Source organism: Phocoena sinus, chromosome 3 (genome assembly GCF_008692025.1).
Source record: "Phocoena sinus isolate mPhoSin1 chromosome 3, mPhoSin1.pri, whole genome shotgun sequence".
In the NCBI taxonomy this organism is placed as follows: domain Eukaryota; kingdom Metazoa; phylum Chordata; class Mammalia; order Artiodactyla; family Phocoenidae; genus Phocoena; species Phocoena sinus.
In genome coordinates this window covers 17,572,952-17,592,465 of record NC_045765.1, presented here as the reverse complement: position 1 = coordinate 17,592,465, position 19,514 = coordinate 17,572,952, and the positions used below count along the sequence as shown (strand labels likewise).

The window sequence follows — 19,514 nt, the reverse complement described above, 5'->3', positions numbered from 1 at the left end:
AAAGCCTTTAAATTTTTCACCCCTGTAATCGATGCTCAGTCAACTATTAAATAGATAAGGAATGGAAGGGAAGGGAGTGGGCAGAATCAGTGTGCAGTGGAGACATTAAGAAAGGTTTCTTAGAGGAGGTTGGGCTTGATCTGGGATTTCAAGAAACAGTGAGGTTGGATTGGATGAAAAGGGATGTGAGCAGGAATGTCGAGCTGCCTTCTCAAGGCACAGTGCAACAAATGACAGGGCCTGACCAGCCAGTGTAAGATTGGCCCAGTGACCCCTTCCAAGCACCTGCCCTTCGTTCACCCAACACATTTTGTTGCATTCCCAGTAGGTGCCAGGTACTCTTCTAGGCACTAGGAATAGAGCAGATTAGACAAAATTCATGCCCTCTTAGAGCTTATATTCTAGTGAGAGAGACTGTCCGTAAATAAATAAACATACTATATGTCAGGTGGCAATAAGGGCCAAGGATAAAAATAAAACAGGGTGAAAGGATCAGGATTGCTAGGGGAAGCGGGGGGCTCTGATCAAGTGGTACTTGAAGGAAGTAAGGGAACAGCCCTAAGGTATCTGGGGAAAGGGTATTCGAGGCAGAGGGAATGGCAGGTGCTAAGGCCTGGAGGCAGGATTGAGCTTGGCACAGGCTGCTGAGATGAGTGGAGACAGGGCGCAGGTAATGAAATTAGAGAGAGAGTGGGAAGCCAGGTCATGTAGTGCCTGTAGGCCCTTGGGAGTACTTAGCTTTGACTCTGAGTGAGATGGGAGCCAGTGGAGAGTTTGACCAGAGTAGGGACACAATCTGTTTATGTTTTAGTAGAATTGCTATGGCTGTCATATTGAGAATGGAATAGAGGTGTAGCTGCCCAGTACAGTAGCCACACGTGACTATTGAGCACTTGAAAGGCAACCACACTGAAATGTGCTGTAAGCATAAACTACACACCAGAGGTGGAAGATTCAGTGTGAAAAAGAGAATGTAAAATATCTTGATTTTTTTTAATATTGATTCCATGTTGAAATGATAATATTTTTACTATATTAAATAAAATACATTATTAAAGTTAACCTCACAATTTCTTTTATGTTTTTTAATGTGGCTACTAGAAAATTTTAAATTACGTGTGTGGCTCTCATTATGTTTCTCTAGAACAGAGCTGGACTAGAGAGTGACGAGAATAGAAGCAGAAATGAGTTGGAAGGCTCTAACAGTTTTCAGGACACAAGATGATAGAGCCTTGGTCAAGGGTGGTAGCAGTGGAGTTGGTGAGAAGTGGTCAAATTCAGGATACATACATATATTTGTGTGTTTGTGTGTGTGTGTGTGTGTGTGTGTGTGTGGTAAAATACATATAACATAAAATTTACCATCTTAACCATTTGTAAGTATACAGTTCAGTAGTATCAAGTATATTCACACTGTTATGCAGCCATTACCACCATCCATCTCCAAAGCTTTTTTCATCTTGGAAACTGAAACTCTGTACTCATTAAGTACTAACTCCTCATTTCCCACCCTCAAGCCCCTACCCCCAGGCCCCAGCAATCACCGTTCTACTTTCTGTCTCTATGAATTTGACTACCCCAGGTACCTCATATAAGGGGAGTCATACAGTAATGTGATCGGCTTTTGTGATCGGCTTATTTCACTTAGCATAATGTCCTCAAGGTTCATCTTCATTATAGAATCTGTCAGAATTTCCTTCCTTTTTAAGGCTGAATACATACTAGTGAGTGTGTGTGTGTGTGTGTGTGTGTGTGTATACATATGCCACATTTTGTGTTCATGGATTGGAAAACTTCATATTGTTAAGATGTTAATATTACCCAAAGTGATCTATAGATTCAGGGCAATCCATTCATCTTTTAATGGACGTTTCAGTTACTGTCACCTTTTGGCTGTTGTGAATAATGCTGCTATGAACATGGGTGTTCAAATATCTCTTCAGACCCTACTTTCAGTTATTTGGGGTATGTACCCAGAAGTGGAATTGCTGCGTCATATGGTAAATCAGTGTTTAATATTTTGAGGAATTGCCATAACATCTTCCACAGTGGCTAGACCATTGTACACTCCTATCAGCAATGCATAAGGGTTCCAGTTTTTCCCCATCCATTCCAACACTGTTATTTTCTGTTATTTTTTACAATAACCATTCTAATGGATATGAAGTGGTATCTCATTGTAGTTTTGATTTGCATTTCCCCAGTGATTAGTGACGTTGGACATCTTTTCACATCTTATTGGCCATTTGTATATCTTCTTTGGAGAAATGTCTATTCAAGTCCTTTGCCTATTTCTTTTAATCGGGTTGTTTGTTTTTGTTGTCACATTGTAGAACTTCTGGATATTAACCTCTTATCAGATACATGATTTGTAAATATTTTCCCCCATTCCATGGATTGCCTTCTCATTCTGATTGAGGATGATTGTGTCCTTTGATGCACATAAGTTTTAAATTTTTATGTAGTCCAATTTATTTTTCTTTTATTGTGCTTTTGATGTCATATCAAAGAAATAGTTGCCATACGCTTTTCTTCTATGTTTCGTTCTAAGAATTTTGTAGTTTTAGCTCTTACATTTAGGTCTTTGATCCATTTTGAGTTAATTTTATAAATGGTATGAGATAGGTGTCCAAACTTATCATTTTACATGTGGATATCCAGTTTTCCAATGCCATTTGTTGTACAAAAAACTATCTGTTCCCCATTGAATGGTCTTGGCACCCTTGTCAAAAATCAGTTGAACATATGTATTGCAAGATTTATTTCTGGACTCTCAATTCTATTCCATTGGTCTGTATCCTTATGCTAGTACTATACTGTTTTAACTACTCTAGCTTTATAGTAAATTTTTAAATCAGGAAATTTGAGACCTCCAACTATGTTCTTTTTCCAAGCTTGTTTTGGCTATTTGGGGTCCCTTGAAATTCCATCTGAATTTTAGGATAGATTTTTTTATTTCTGCAAAAATGTCATTGGGATTTTAATAGCAATTGCCCTGAATCTATAGATCACTTTGGGTAATATTAACATCTTAACAATATGAAGTTTTCCAATTCATGAACACAAAATGTCTTTCCATTTGTTTGCATCTTTAATTTCTTTCATCAGCGTTTTCTAGTTTCCAGTATACAGCATCTGGTCTTTCACCTACTTGGCTAAGTTTATCCCTAAGTATTTTATTCTTTTTGATGCTGTTGTAAATAAAATCATTTTCGTAATTTCCTTTTCGGATTGTTCAGTGTTAGTGTACAGGATATAATTCGAAGGTAGATCTGAGAGAACTGACGAATTAGATGGAGGGTATGGGATAAAGAAGGGTTTACAAAAAGATGACCCTATAGTTTTTGGCCTGAGCAGCTTAGAGAATAGAATCACCATTTAATGACATGAGGAAGAGCAGTTTTGGAAGGAGCAGTCAAGAGTTCAGTTTGGATCTGAGGTCAAGTATCATAAGAACTAAGAATTGACTACTGGAGATGGCAAGTAGAAGTCACGGTTGCCTTTTCAAGAGTTGTTCAGTGGAAGAACAGGAAGAAAAGCCCGGTGGAGTGGCCTTCAACTGGGATAAGCTGTTGGTTATTGGGGTAGCTTTTTAAACCTTACCAAATTTTCTGTTAAAATGCACAAAGGAACTTTAAGAGTAAAAATAAAAGCCCACAGACAACAGCTTTAACAAAGCCAGGTGAAAGGGTATCTTACAAACCACAGACTTCAAGTAGGTGAGGCCAGACCACCAACTGCAGCATTATTCTACAGATACAGAATCAGCAGCTGTGCTGTGGTAGTGGAGGGAAGAGAAAAAGGGTTCTGACAGTCCCAAGAGCCAAGGAATCCAGAAATCACCAAAAATACTTCCCCACACACACCCTCCTCAAAAGAGACTACCCACTGAACAGAAACCTCAGCAAGTGACTAAGAGAAACCACCGGTGAAACTGCAGGCATATTTCTCAGGCTCCAGCTCACAGATGAGTTAACCAACAACACAAAACATGGGAATCCACTGACGAGCTAAGGGAAGATCAGAGAATGCTAGGACATATCTGAAACACCCAACAAAAACTCCCTTCCAAAAGGAAAGAGCCCTCCCTGAGGAAAAAAGAGCTGGAACTGAGCAGGGCAGGAATACTGAGGAGTAAAGAGAGAGAAGCTTCTGACACTAGAGGAGACAGATCAGGAAGTCCTGGAGGGGGGCTCCATAGAGAGACTGCACCAGAAGACAGACCCCCAACTGTACAGTGCAAACAGCTACCCCATACATACAACATCCTCCTGTAAGTACAGAAAAAAAAAATTTGGGGGGGGGCAACCAGTCAAGAAGGACCAAGTCATTTATGAAGGAATGAAAATCAGAGAGGCATCAGGCGTTTTGTTTTTTTTTTTTGCGGTACGCAGGCCTCTCACTGTTGTGGCCTCTCCCGTTGCAGAGCACAGGCTCCGGACGCGCAAGCTCAGTGGCCATGGCTCACGGGCCCAGCCGCTCCGCAGCATGTGGGATCTTCCAGGACCGGGGCACGAACCCGTGTCCCCTGCATCGGCAGGCAGACTCAACCACTGTGCCACCAGGGAAGCCCAGGCATCAGACATTTTGATAGCAAAATTTTATACAAATAGAGTAACATTTTGTAAGATATACAGTAAAAAAGCTGTGACCCTAGGATTTTCTGTCTGGCAAACTGATGTTCAGGTATCAAAACCACAGACCGTCAGGAACATGCAGGAATTCACAGAAGCTATCAGCTTTTGAGGCATCTAGTAGTGAACGACCTCAGACAACCAAGAAATGACGGAAGAGGCTTTGGCAGAAGGTCTGGTGGGAGCATTGAATGTATCTAGCTGTAGAAATAGGACTAGATAACAAGGATAAAGGTGACAAGTCATGTGTAATTTTATATGCTCTGAATACATAGAGTACAATGAAAACATGAGAAAAGAAGGTATGGAAAGTAGAATAAGCTCACTGACTGCCTTATTAAGTAAGAGCAAGGTATATCACTTTCAATTATATGTCGGCAGGGAAAGGAGTGGAGGGGGAAGATCAAGGCTACTTGCTAATTTTAGTATTGCCCCTAGGAGGGAGTCCAGTGTATTAAAAAGAGGGGACCCAGGGTACTATGTAAAGACATTAGTATAAAGGTAACTGTTAGAACATAAACATACATTTTCTGACACTTTCTCAAGAAAAAACTGGAAAGAGACGGAAAGGATACAGTGAGTTTAGGCAGCTCTTTCCAGAAACTTTGTAGAAAGGCCAGCTGAGAATCACAGGGGTCCCTTCAGGGTGTGACTTTGTAATTGGAGTGTGACGTATATACTCTAAAGTACATGGATCCTAAGTGCACAACTTGATGCACTTTCGCAAAAGTGGACATAACATGTGAGCACCACCCAGTGGAAGAACGGGGAGGGCTTGTAGGGACAACAGCATGATTCTATGCTGATGGTAATTAATCCAGTGGAGAGGGGGCAGTTGACAGAAGGTCCTAGAGGCGAGAGTGGTGGGATCTTGGGCTCGAGTCGGCGGAGAGTTGGGCCTGGCATGCGTGGCCACAGTTGTGGGAAGGTGGGCCGGTGGGGGCGACCGTGGATGGCTGTCAGATTGCTCCTGCTTCTGCTTGCTCAGTTCAGTAGTTGGCAGTAGGAAGTGAGGAAGATGGATGGTTTGGGAGGTTTGCACTGGAAAAATGTGTGAGACAGTTACCAAGAGGAAGGAGAGAGAGGCTGGATTCCCAGGCAGTATGGGTCTGTGAGCTCACCATCACCCCAGGAACCTGTCTGTCACAAAGGATGGTTATTGCTGGGGTCACATCCTCGAGTCAGTCTCCTTTCCGGCGCTGAGATTTTTGATTCTCTGCAGTGCTCTGTGGCCTGCAAGTCCATCTGTGTCCTTATTCCTGCAGGGAACCTCGAGCCAGAAGCAGACTCTCTGCATCAGGATGCTTGGGGTCTGGACTGGAGTCATGTCCCTGGATTCGGGCAGTTTGTCATGAAAATGTATTTTAGTTGATCTAAAATCCATTTTGAAAACACCAGCCAGGGGCAGAGGGGCAGGCTGTGGATATGAACCTAGCAGAGTTCTCTTTTTTTTTTTTCCTTTTTATTAAAAACAGTTCTACTGAGGTAAATTTGATATACAATATGCTGTACATATTGAAATAGCACAGCTTGATGAGTTTAGCATGTGAAGCCACATGCTAAACTGTGAAGCCATCACAGCTGTGGTACAGGTTCTCATGTGGAACACAGGGTGAAAGTCTCGGGGGAGGCGTCCAGCACCGCTGCTTGACCACAGCCAGTGGGATCAGAGCTGACAGGCACAAGGGCAGAAACTCAGCTCAGACTGGAGCACGCAGAAGGGGAGCTCACTGGCCCACGAAGCCAAGAAGTCCACACAGTTAGCCGCCTATTATCAGAGCTGGGCTGTCTCCACTGGATGAGTGTCATCCCCGGGGCGTGTGTGGCACCAGCATGGTGGTGCAGCCCCCTGCACCCTCCGTGGCTCATCCTGACATTCCCTGCAGAGTGGCTGACACAGTACCCGAAGTCCCCGCAGGCATGGGAAATGCTAATTAGCTTGTGGCCACCACCGCAAACCTCAGTGGATTCCACAAAGTGTGGGTCCAAGAGTGGAGAGAGATGTGTTGCGCCCAAAAAAAATTGGAAGCCACTGCTGGCAGAAGGAGAAGTGGATTCAAGGGAGCCAGTGACCAGCGTCCACCCAAGAGTGGTGTTGTTCCTGCTGGTGGGCACTTGGGGAGGGAGCTGAGAGGAGGACAGACAGGGTGGGCACTGACTCTGTTCCACCTGACCCCCGGGCTAGGGAACAAGCTCCCTGCCCAGGCCATTGCCCACAGCAGTGAGCTCACCTTGAAGTCAGGTGCCTGCAGGTAGAACACAATCCACAAGCAGGGGCAGTTGCCTGGTGTCACCCACACTGTACCTGAAGGGTACTAAGGTTCCAGAAAGCCAGGGGAAGAACCCTGATAGGGCTTCCTTTTAGACCTTTGTCCTTGATGCCCCCCTTTTCTTCTCCCAGCCCCATATTGCCCCCCAGTATGTTCCCAGAACCACCCAGGATCCATTTCTCTTGCTGTTTGGCCATCCGTGCAACGGGAAAGCAGATTCCCAGGTTCCTACACTGGAGAAGGGCCTATAGCCCTACCAGAGCCCTGTTTATGGTTAGAGATGGCCCACAGGTGGGGACCCCCTCCCCACACACCTAGTTCTAGGCCTGTGTCTTTATTTTCGCCTCCCAAAGCCCCACAGCCTTGTTGCAAGTGTGGTGGACTGCTAAGGAGAACCCGGTTTTGAGCTGCACAAGTGTCCGGAAAGAGGTGGTGCGGCCCAAAAGATGTGTGCCACTGTAGACCACACCACACACCAGGCAAGTGGCCCAGAGAGAGGGAGCCTTGTGGACAGCCACCAGCCCTCAGAGGGCCTGGGGGCCCCTTCTTCTTTGAGGGACCCTTGAGGGTGCAGTGGACAGGTAGCCTGAGGGAGGGAGGAGAGGAAAGAGGACTCCTTCCCTCACTCAGCTGTCACTGAGGGCACCCGCAGGAGGCATGCCCTCAATTAGGACTCTGTCAGTCTGAAAAGGGTGAGGCAAGCTGTCAGCCTCAGGACGTACTGGGTGAGCAGGCCTGATGTCACCCTGCCTCTGCTCCGCTTTCCCCTCCATGCTTGGGCTCCAGTGGGGGCCCCCGTGCTCTTTCCCAGCACTCCTCACTTGAGCCAATCACTGTGTCCAGGGGCCCCATGGGGCAGCGCTACAATGGTGGGACCCAAGAACAGTCCAGGCAGACGCCACCAGCAGCTGTCCCCTACAGGGCTCGGCAGGGTCTGCACCCCAGAGGCTGGAACAAGAAAGGCATCCCAGGGAGCACCCATGAGTGCTGCCAGTCAAGCCCTTGTAGGGGACACAGAGTGCAGGAAGGGGCACGTGGAGCTGTCTCCTTGTGGTTTCTTCTCTCCTGGCCCTGACCTCACAGAGAGGGCCTGACAGGATGAGCACCAGAACCTGTCCCTGGTGAAGGAGGACAACACAGTTGTGTGTCTGGCCAGAGAGGATGTAGGGCTGAGCCACAGCATGGCCTCCTGCTCTTTCCCGCACGGCCACCCGCAGGCAGTGGGGCAGTTCACTCGCTCAGTGCTTTCCTTCCCATGTTGTATTTCCCAGTCTTCCCCAGCTCTTCAGGAGGTGTCAGAACAGCCTGCCAGCCCGACCTCACCCCTCGGTGGCCTCCAGGGGTCCCATGCACAGGAGGCTCCAACCGCTTCCCAGGGCCTGCTCAAACTCTTCCAGAGAAACACGTCCATGGAGGACCTGGGAGCCAAGGGGGTAAGCCCAGACTCGGGGCTCCACCACCATGCAGGCCAGATAGATAGGGGGAAGGGCAGGGCCAGCCTGCGGCCCTTGGGTGACGATGTGCAGTGCCCAGGGACACCCTGAGTGACCTGTTCAGAAGTGCTGGTCATGGGCTTCAGGCCTCTGCAGGGGGTCCCGTGTCCCTGACGCCCGAGGGTGATGCCGTGCACAGCCCAGCCTGGGCTCGTGGCATTTTCGCCACAAGCCCTTGGAGGAGAGGTGGAGGGCCTGACACCTGCCTCAGCACTCAGGTCGCATCCACAGGCCCCTGTCTGCTGTTCCCCCAGGCCAAGGAGAAGATGAAAGAGGAGTCGTGGCACATCCACTTTTTTGAGTATGGGCGCGGTATGTGCATGTACCGCACCGCCATGACGCGGGAGCTGGTGCTGAAGGGCATCCCCGAGAGCCTCCGGGGGGAGCTGTGGCTCCTCTTCTCTGGTAAGCTGCCCTGGCCTCATGGCCCCACAGCCTCAGCCTCCATGACCCCCAGTTGGCCTCCTGAGTCGGCCAGGCAGGAACCACCAGCCTTTAGAGGGCGAGAACAGGTCTCTCAGCTGTAATGAAGCTCATGTGTGCCAGGAGGGGCGTTCCGGGGAGCAGAAACCAGTGAGGCGGTGCCTTCCCACCCGCAGTGGAAGGCAAACAGGCCTCCTGAGGCCTTCTTTCCTTGGGTCATGCTCTGACAACATTCACACCCTTGGCCACTTGGATGGTTTCAGGAGGGCAAGTCAGCCATTTGAACTTGGGTGGGGTGACTCCTCTCAGAAGCAATCATGAGGGAAACTCTGCCTGGCACCTCTTAGTTGGCCCCAAAGTGCCACTACTCTTCTGCAGTGCATTGACGTCTCCACCCTGCCCTGTTGCCCTCGAAGTCCCGGGAGGGGAGGAGGAGGGAGACAGCTACCAGCTGTGTCTCCACAGGGGCCTGGAATGAGATGGTGACTCACCCTGGCTACTATGCTGAGCTGGTGGAGAAGTCCACAGGGAAGTACAGCCTGGCCACAGAGGAGATCGAGCGAGACCTCCACCGCTCCATGCCTGAGCACCCTGCCTTCCAGAATGAGCTTGGGATCGCTGCACTCCGCCGGGTGCTGACTGCCTACGCTTTCCGAAACCCCACCATTGGCTACTGCCAGGTACAGGGGCTTAGCAGGGTCCAGAGACAGCATCTCCCACCAGAAGCTCACAGGAGCACCTCCGCATGGCTCTGGGCCTAAGTGATGGGCCCACACACCTGTGACTGTGCCCTGTCCTCCCCCAGGAAGATCCTAATCACAGAAAAAGATGAAATTAGAAGCAGTGTTCATCGCTCACCTTATCCCCTTGCCATGTATGTGCTTCTGGTCTGGGTCCTGAGGCGTTTGATTATTTTGTGTGTGTGGTAAAATACACATAACATAAAACTTACCATCTTAATCATTTTAAGTTTACAGTTCGGTGGCATTAGGTATATCATTGTACAACCATCACCACTGTCCATCTCCAGAGCTCTTTTTCATCTTGCAAAATGGAAACTGTACCCATTAAACAACTCCCCTGCTTACCCCTGGCAACCACCATTATCTTTTCTGTCTCTATGATTTTGACTAAGTACCTCATATAAGCATCATACAGTATTGTCTTTTTGTGACTAGCTTATTTCATTTGCATAATGTTCTCAAGTTTCATCTATGTTGTAGCATGTGTCAAAATTTCCTTCCTTTTTAAGGCTGAAGAATATTCCATTGTATGTATACACCGTGTTTTGTTTATCCATTCATCATCCATGGCCACTTGGGTGGCTTCCACATTTTGGCTGTTGTGAATAGTGCTGCTATGAGCATAGGTGTACAATATCCAAACCCAGTTCTTTTGGGCATTATACCCAGAAGTGGAATTGCTGGATCATATATTTAATTTTTTGAATTATGAGAGTTGTCATAGCATTTTCCACACGAGCTGCACCATTCTTCATTCCTACCCACAATACACAAAGGCTATAGTTTCTCGCCACCTTCACCAACACTGGTTATTTTCTGTTTTTTTTGATAGTAGCCATCCTAAAGGTATGAGGTGGCATCTCACTGCAGTTGGGTTTTTTTTGTTTTTTTTTTTTGCGGTACGCGGGCCTCTCACTGTTGTGGCCTCTCCCGTTGCGGAGCACAGGCTCCAGACGCGCAGGCTCAGCGGCCATGGCTTACGGGCCCAGCCGCTCCGCGGCATGTGGGATCTTCCCGGACCGGGGCACGAACCCGTGTCCCCTGCATCGGCAGGCGGAATCTCAACCACTGTGCCACCAGGAAAGCCCCTCACTGCAGTTTTGATTTGCATTTCCAGGGGCATTTGATTTTAAATCTAGTGGGCATTTTCATGGCCAGGTCAGATGGCTTGCTGTTTCCCTATGACTGCCTCTGGATTTCAGAGAAATCACTTTTCTGTAGGACCAGTGTTCTGCAGGACATATTGCCAGTGCATGGAAAACCAGTGTGCTGGCTCTAAATCATTTTTAAGATAATTTGCCACCATTGATGCTTTTTCTTACAAGCCTTAGTATCAGCTCAGGCTGTGCATGGCCACTACTTTGCCATGGCCTCCCTGCAGCCACGTGGCCATTGCATGCAGCTCACTCACACATCCTTCTGGCCCCGTGCCGCACCTGTGACACCAGACACCACCCCGAAGAAGGCCTCACCTTCTCGGGTGTCCAAATGCCTGCAGGCCCAATTTGAGGAACTTGGTTGACCGTTTTGGTCAAATTGATTTCCTGCAAATTGTCTTTTGGCAAATTGCCCAGAGTTGGTTGGAAGAGTTTGTTGTTGCCAGGCCTGCTGGTAGAGGAGGATGCATAGGCCACTTGGTGGGGGTGGGGGGGGACAGCTCCATGACACCCCCTACCTGTCTCTGTGCCCATAGGCCATGAACATCGTCACCTCAGTGCTCCTGCTCTATGGCAGCGAGGAGGAGGCATTCTGGCTGCTGGTGGCCCTCTGTGAACGCATGCTGCCCGACTACTACAACACCAGGGTGGTTGGTGAGTGCCTGAGACTGGCAGCTCCCTGTGGGGGTGGCAGGCCTCCCTGGGCCAGGTCTACATTCAGCACATCCCACAGGTGAGCTCTTGGAGGCCTCGCAGCCTTGCCCCAGGCTGCAGACAGTCACAGGTTCCGCTCCATAGATTAGGAAGCTGCTAAATCTTCACACAGCTGAAAAGTAGAGAGCCAAACACAGACCCCAACCGTCTCTCCCAGACTTTATGCGATTCCCTAGGAGTTGCTGGCAGTGAGAGAAGAAGTTAGCTTGGGGCCTAAATTCACATCCATCTAACTCTTCTTAAACATTTTTATTGTGGAAAATTTCCAGTATCACAGCTAGAGCATATAGTATACCCCCATGTCAACTGTTAGGAACTCACAGCCAGTAGAATCTGTGTTATTAAATGGAAGTGCACTTGTGAATATATTTAATTACATATATAATTAAGTTTGGTATTCTAAAATGTCCCTCCCTTACTGTTTGCTTTTGGGGTTTTCCACTCTTGGGGTCCTTTAGAATTGCATCTGTTCACAAGCTTCAGGTCAGGACACACACAAGCTACTGAGATCACTGTTTACTTCTTTTTTTGGTTTGGTTTGGTTTTTTTGTTTGTTTTTCATTTTTTAATTTTTCTTATTATTTTATTTATTTATTTTTAACATCTTTATTGGAGTATAATTGGTTTACAATTGTGTGTTAGTTTCTGCTTTATAACAAAGTGAATCGGTTATACATATACATGTATCCCCATATCTCTTCCCTCTTGCGTCTCCCTCCCTCCCACCCTCCCTATCCCAACCCTCTAGGTGGTCACAAAGCACCGAGCTGATCTCCCTGTGCTATGCAGCTGCTCACTGTTTACTTTTTTTTTTTTTTTTTGCGGTACGCGGGCCTCTCACTGCTGTGGCCTCTCCCGTTGCGGAGCACAGGCTCCGGACGCGCAGGCTCAGCGGCCATGGCTCACGGGCCCAGCCGCTCCGCAGCATGTGGGATCTTCCCGGACCGGGGCATGAACCCGTGTCCCCTGCATCGGCAGGCGGACTCTCAATCACTGCGCCACCAGGGAAGCCCGCTCACTGTTTACTTTTGATGCCCTAGAGAGAAATTAGTGTTTCCCAAAAATAAAATCCAAGTATACTGGAAGAAATTGTTCTTTTCACACAGCGATTTGGAAGTAGTGGAAAGGAAACTTACATAATTTTTTCCATTCTTGTTTTCTCCACCCCACCTGCCCCCCTCCAGCCCTCAGTTGTAAGCAGAGCTGGCTGGGGACCAGGTGAGCTTCTTGCAACTCAGACCCTGGGGTCCCACATGAGGGCCTGCCTGAGTCAGGGGTGTGAGCTCACCATTCAGACTCCTTCGTTCTCTCCCTAGGGGCCCTGGTGGACCAAGGCATTTTCGAAGAGCTCACAAGAGACTTCCTGCCCCAGCTCTCCGAGAAGATGCAGGACCTGGGGGTGATTCCCAGCATCTCGCTCTCCTGGTTCCTGACCCTCTTTCTCAGCGTCATGCCCTTTGAAAGCGCTGCGGTCATTGTTGACTGCTTCTTCTACGAGGGCATCAAGGTGATTCTGCAGGTGGCCTTGGCCATCCTGGATGCCAACATGGAGCAGCTACTGGGCTGCAGCGACGAGGGCGAGGCCATGACCGTCCTGGGCAGGTGACTGAGCTGGCCTCCCTCCTCCTGCTGGGGAGCTGGCCAGCACTGACTGCAGCACCCCACCCCTCCCCAGCCCTATGTGCTTCTTGGTCAGCATCCTGGGACTGTACCTACCAAGTGCCCAGACAGGGCTAGACCTGGGGATACTCCAGGGGGGCGGAGAGAGCCTCCTTTCTGGAAGGAGACAGAACAGTACTGGAGTAGTAATAAGTGCTGGGAGAAGGTAAAACAGGTAGTGGGCCAGAGCACACTGGACTGGACGGCTTGGTGGGCAGGAGGCAGCTGGAACAGCAGGGCCTCCCTCCTCTAGCGAAGGTTGGGTGTCTGTTATTCCCACAAAGCACTCCTGGTCGTGCCTTTCCCAGCTCAGTAGCATCACTGTCGCCCCGTCACCTAGACAAGGGCCCATGTTGGGCCTACTGTAGCTGCTGAATGAGCTGATATCCACCAGGCACACCTAAGGCCCAGGGTCATCCTGGCTGCCTTGTCCTCCGTCAGTCCACGCATCCCATCCTCATGGACTCTCTCTGGGGTCCAGCCCCTCCCCTCAACCCCTACAGCCTCAGGGCAGACCCATGACACCCCTGCCAAGGGCCCTGTGTCTGTATCGTCACAGTTTTCCTTGTTCCAGTCTCATCTACCAGCATCCCACAGGGCTCTTCCTGATCAGAATCTGACCCTGTTCCTCCCTTGGGATATGGGGACTCCCTGTGCCACTGGTGGTTTTCTGGACAAAGGATCTAAGTCCCCCAGCCTGGCCTTCAAGACCTTTATAACCAGGTGCCTTCCTAGGGGGTCCTCACTGTGGCCCAGGCCCTGAGCTCTATATATACAGCCTTGCCAGCCCACGTGCATGTACTTGCCCAGCCTGGAATGCTCCTGGCCACCCGGGACAGCCAAGGACGCTGCCACCTGCCTGCCGAGCCAGCCCAGTGCTGACTGGGAACCTGTAAGGGTCCCAGGCTGGCAGAGTTGTTGCTTCTCTGCTATGGACCATGCTAGCTCTTTGTCCTCAGTGATGACAAGATACTCAGCCCATGGCCAGAGTCGGCAAGTGGTTTTCATGCCCATTTCCCACACCAGACAGATGGGTCCCCTCCTCAGCAGCAGGGCCTGACCAGGAACGGTGCCAGAGCCAGTGGGTGTGTCCCACCTGAGTGTCAGGCCGAGCCAGAGAGCCTGGGAGAGTGTGAGGTCCTGGCTGGGCTAGTCCAGCCAAAGTCAGGCCCTGTCCCGAGGCTGTGTTCCTCGGACACCCCCACAGCAGGGCTCCTCCCTCGCCTTCCTCCTGGGACACTCCTTTGGTCCCTGATTCTTCCTGGCCAGGCAGGGAGTCCTCACATCTGGCCCAGTGACCCGCCAGATGGAGGAAGCATGTCATCCCTCCAGCTGGGACAAACCTCTCTCCTGGTTTGGTAGGGTCTGGACTTGTAAAGGTCCCCCCTGCCGTGAGACCCCAGTGGACAGCCTAGCTTTCTCAGAGTTAGTGCTCAAGCCTCTCAACTGCCTCCAGGGGGCATCCCTGATTTGCCAGGGTACCCATCCCTGATTTGCCTCTCCCCCTCCTCCCTGCAGTGGCTCATCTTTCTCTCTCCTGGAGGATGCCCGACCCTCAGCACACTCACTCATTGATTGGGAGTCTGGGCAAATTAGGTCTCTCCACATCACTTAGCCATGGGTAAGACACCCCTGTCACCTGTGGGTGATCTAGATTTCTGTCCTTTAATCCTTACAGATACCTGGATAATGTGGTCAATAAGCAGAGTGTCTCTCCTCCTATCCCACACCTCCATGCCCTGCTGACGAGTGGAGATGACCCTCCTGAAGAGGTGGACATCTTCAACCTCCTGAAAGTGTCATATGAGGTCAGCACTCACTGGGGGCTTCTTGCCCAGACCACTCCCTTGGGCCGTGTGGGTGCAGTTGGCCATGGTGGGTGGCTGTCCTCTGCTCTGTGGTTCCACCTTATCTCACTGAATCACCTCTGACTGGTAGAAATTCAGCAGCCTGAGGGCCGAGGACATTGAACAGATGCGGTTTAAACAGAGGCTGAAAGTGATCCAGTCCTTGGAGGATACGGCCAAGAGGAGTGTGGTACGGATGGGCCCGGGCTCCCATGGCCCCAGGGTGCAGGCTGGGAGCTAGGGTGGGGATGGTGACCAAGTGGGCTGCTCCTGCCGAGCCATCTCCAGACTTCCCTGAGGAGCAGGGTGCAGAGTCCCCTAGCACTGTCTTGTGTGGGACTGGAATTCAGGAGTGAAGGGGCAAATTTAGGGAAGTGGGGAGAGGGCTGGGTCACAATTTTCTGCTTGTGGATTGGTCACAGGGAAGCTTCTCTGATGCCTCAGTGCCTAAAGGCTAAGCATGATCCCACTCTGGACTGAGCCCTCAGGCCTGGCTTTAACCCCTGCCCCTGGGTAGCGACACTCAGCCACCCAGCCCTCCATCTACTCAGCCCGCTGACCTCTGCTGCAAGCCTTTGTCCTCCTGTCTCTGGAGGGAGAAGTAACTGCGAAGTTCTAGGTCACCTTCCAAAGTGCCAGTGCCGGGGCCTTTCGAGGGATCCAGATAGCAGTGTCTTGATCACCGCCCCTCACCCTGTGTCCCTGACTGGGTGTTCAGAACAGAAAGGCACCCCCAGTGCCCACCAGGAAGGAGCTCAGGGAGTGTGAATTGAGTGACAGGATGGGTGATGAGGGGTAGGAGTGTAGACCACACTGTCTTTCCTGAATGGACTACCCTCATGTGCTCGGCCAGCTGGCAACACCAAGAGGGCAGTTCGTGTCTTCGCCCTCATCCACATGGGGATTCTCTCAAAGAGCAGGAACTTGAGAATTCATTAATACATCCTGTTTCTCTTTCCTTCTAGGTCCGAGCTATACCTGGGGACATTGGTTTCTCAATTGAAGAGCTGGAGGACCTTTACATGGTGTTTAAGGTGACAGCCAAGAGCAAGGGAGGACCACTATCCCATCCTAGTCCCCTAAATTCATCCTCAGGGTAGCAGCCTCCTGCCAGGAGAGAAATAGGTTTAAAAGCATCCTCAGATGCAGTTACTACAAAGTTCACATGGTAGAATTTAATCCTTCTTGGAGTTTAGGCAGAACACTCTTTTAAGTGGAAGAAAATCCACTCAAGTCAGCTTATATAAAAGGGAATGCATTGGCTCATGAAACTGAAAAGTCTAGGAATGTACAGCTTCAGGCATGACTGAATCTAGGTGTTCCAACATCCTGTCAAGCTCCCCTACCTCAGATATCACTTGGACTGCTCTTCCTACAGAGTGGCAGGACTGTTGTCAGCATCTCCAAGGTCATCCTGTCCACTCAGTAACCCCAGTGAAAAGAAAATTTTTCTTTCCAAGTGGTTTTAGCAAAAAGCCTAGGGTTAATTGTTGGAATGACTCAAGTTAGGTGCTGTGGCTACAGGAGGGTGTTTGCTGCTGACCCAAAACTGGGCCACGTGCCCACCCCATGGCCTGAGGGTGGGACAAGAGGGGCTCTCCAGGAAAAGTTCAGGTGCTGTTAACAGAAGAAGGGGAAAGGGTGTGAAGAGCAAGCAGAAACAGCCATGTCTACAATGCCTTTCTGATCTCATTGTCGGGTCCCATCTGCCCCTCCAGCTGCCTCTGGTTCAGCCCCCAAGATAACCACCCTGCTATGGCCTTAAGGTCAGAGCAGTCCAGCCAGTGCCACCTCTCACTCGCTGTGGCCGCCGTGGCTAGCAGTCCTAGGGCCCTGTCTTGACTCACACGGCTATAAACTAGGGACTGATGGTACCAACGCAGGAGGTTCTGCGAGATGCTCTGTGTAGCTCAGTGCTCACTATCCAGGGCTCTGCAGACTTGGATGGAGGAGGAGGGTGAACACACCAACCAGCCTGGTAATCCTAAGCGCCCAGGGGCCAGGAGGCCAGGCCATCACACCAGGCTATGCCCCCTGCAGGCCAAGCAGCTGGCGAGTCAGTACTGGGGGAGCAGCCGCCCTGCAGCTGTGCGTCGGGACCCCAGCCTGCCCTACCTGGAGCAGTACCGCATCGACACGAACCAGTTCCAGGAACTCTTTGCCAGCCTAACACCCTGGGCCTGTGGCTCCCACACATCCGTGCTGGCGGGGCGCATGTTTCGGCTCCTGGATGAAAATAAGGACTCGCTGATCAACTTCAAGGAGTTCGTGACAGGGATAAGTGAGTGGCTCCGGGGCCTGCAGGGGCCTTTCTGTGCCCACGCCCTTTCTGAGGAAGCCTCCAGATGCCAGCCCTGGCCAGTCTTCCCACTGCAGCGAGCTGAGGGCAGCCTGGAGCCCTTGACCCTCGATAAAAGAAGTGCAGTTTTCCCACTGGAGATACATGGAGGTCCAATGGGAGCCCTCCCTCCCCTCCCCTCCCTCAGTCCACTGCTGGAGGCCGGGTCTGCAGGTCCCAGAGAAGGGGCAAGCCAGAGGCCTGGTGCTCACCCCCAGGGTCCTCTCCAGGAGGGAGTCAGGTGGTGAGGAGGGTCCCACCAGAACCCATTGGAAGGGGAGGTATTCGAATATGGACTGGCCGTGGGACTCTTGTGCCCTTTTGCCAGCGTGCCTCCTTGCTGGCCTTCCTCCACAGGTAGGATGTACCATGGGGACCTGACAGAGAAGCTCAAGGTGCTCTACAAGCTGCACTTGCCTCCAGGTGAGAGCCTTCCGTCCCACTCCCCAGCAGGGGCTTCTCATGTGTCCAGAGCTGGAGGTGCAGCATTCCATGGCACAGGCTTCTGTGGAGTTCTGGGCCTTGCGGCAGCTAGGGTCCCAACATAGTGGAGGCTCGCCCGTCCTGACAGAGAGAGTGGAGGAGCCAGAGCATGGGGGCTGAGGCCCAGCCCAATCTTGGTCTGAGAGCAGGGCCATGACCTGAGTGACCTGGGAGGGAATGTGCGGGAGTCTCAGGGAGGAGTCTGCCCACAGGCAAAGGCCCAGATGGAGCACTATGCCACTCAACTAGAACACCCCCTCGTGAGGGGGACTCACAGGAGTGGATATTCAGGTTTGAATCTCTTGTGTTCATTAGCTTATCCTTAAGTCTCTCAAGGGTTCCTGTTTCTCACCAGAGGAGTGGCCTGGGGGTGCCAAGGCCAGGGAGCCCTGTTGTATGGCTGCTCTCCTCTGGTTTCTCTAGCAGTGCCGGGCCTGCTGGGACACTGACAGTGGATTGTCCGCAGTAGCTGGTCCCAAAGCAGGGGCTCTTGCTGCTTCATGAGCCTAGCTCACCTGGCTCAGCAGGGGTGGCCACTCAGAGTTGTCCAAGTGCAGTGGGGGAGGGCTTCCCCATTTTCACAGGAGGGAATTGAGATGGGCTGGTGAAAATTTGGCCCCAGGGGTTCTGCTCTGGGGTGGAGCTGTCCTGGGTTCCTGCTGTTGTTCATGACCTGCCCCTAGGAGTCAGCAGCTGCCTCAGAGTTAGCCTGAGTGATTTTTCATCCCAGAGGCTCTCACTTGATTGGCCTGGGGCGGGGTCCAGACTGTAGTTTTAAAGCTTCCCCCAGGGTTGTTCTCTGCATCCAGAGTTGGAGAAACAACTGCTCCTGACACAGATATTCTCACCTTTGGCTGGTTGTTCCCTGTAACGCAACAAGGAACACTTCCATGGAAAGACTGGTATAGGCCACCTCTCATTCTGCTGAGAGAGAGGCCTGGGCTGGGCAGACCCCACTGTGCCGAGAGCCTGTCCATGAGGGCACATGTGGCCAGCGCTGCCACTTCCAAGCCGCCTCTGCCCGCCTTGCTTCATCTAGGGCTCTAGTGGCGACCCACACCTGCCACCTCCCCTCGTGCCACACACTGTTAAAACTCACTCACTTCCTCCCCCTCTGTACAATGGGGAATAAGCCCCCTGCACAGAACCAAGTGGATCCGACACCCCAGAGACTACTTTATCGCAAAATGAGGCAGGCCAGTATGTGCTGGTGTGGAACAATGCCCAAGTGTATAAAGTGAGAACAAGTCACTTGTGCCTGGCCTGTCCCTGCATATGTACCTGCAGGAGCATAAAACATCCCAAAAGAATCCTCTGGGCTGCATCATCGTGGTGTAGGAGAAAGGATGGCCGCTCAACCATCTCCCAGCTGCACTGACTGGATTTTTATCTGGGATATGTATATATTACATTTTCAAACACAATGCACGAGTCAACCAGAATCAGTCGTCAGCTGTTACCACTATGACCATCCACCATATTGGTGGGGCTGGGAACTGTGGAGCACACAGTGGCAGGTGCAGCGAGGGCCCTTGTCCAGGACTCAGGGAGGTTTCGTTTGGTGAGAATCATGTTGTTCCCTCCTGCCCTCACTCTTCTTTTGCTCCGAGCACAGCCCTGAGCCCAGAGGAGGCTGAGTCAGCCCTGGAAGCGACCCATTATTTCACTGAGAACAGCTCCTCAGAAGGTGAGCGCTCTGTATACCACTGGCCTCGGACCCTGTGCCAAGCAACACTGCTGTGGGGCGCATGCA

At 50.9% G+C, this 19,514-nt stretch overlaps 1 protein-coding gene across 7 annotated transcripts in view; it reads left to right on the top strand.

Moving 5' to 3' along the window:
- TBC1D9B (TBC1 domain family member 9B) overlaps nt 1–19,514 on the top strand; it is a 44,340-nt gene that overhangs the window by 19,655 nt on the left and 5,171 nt on the right. For 5 of the 7 annotated variants that reach the window (XM_032626352.1, XM_032626353.1, XM_032626350.1 and 2 more), the window contains exons 8-18: nt 8,176–8,337; nt 8,652–8,802; nt 9,286–9,500; nt 11,257–11,374; nt 12,751–13,036; nt 14,772–14,901; nt 15,032–15,130; nt 15,906–15,974; nt 16,981–17,221; nt 17,636–17,701; nt 19,377–19,448. In XM_032626352.1, the coding sequence (XP_032482243.1) occupies nt 8,176–8,337; nt 8,652–8,802; nt 9,286–9,500; nt 11,257–11,374; nt 12,751–13,036; nt 14,772–14,901; nt 15,032–15,130; nt 15,906–15,974; nt 16,981–17,221; nt 17,636–17,701; nt 19,377–19,448 (1,609 nt within the window). The remainder of the gene's footprint in view (nt 1–8,175; nt 8,338–8,651; nt 8,803–9,285; nt 9,501–11,256; nt 11,375–12,750; nt 13,037–14,771; nt 14,902–15,031; nt 15,131–15,905; nt 15,975–16,980; nt 17,222–17,635; nt 17,702–19,376; nt 19,449–19,514) is intronic. The other 2 variants (XM_032626357.1, XM_032626356.1) reach the window with 1 other exon arrangement.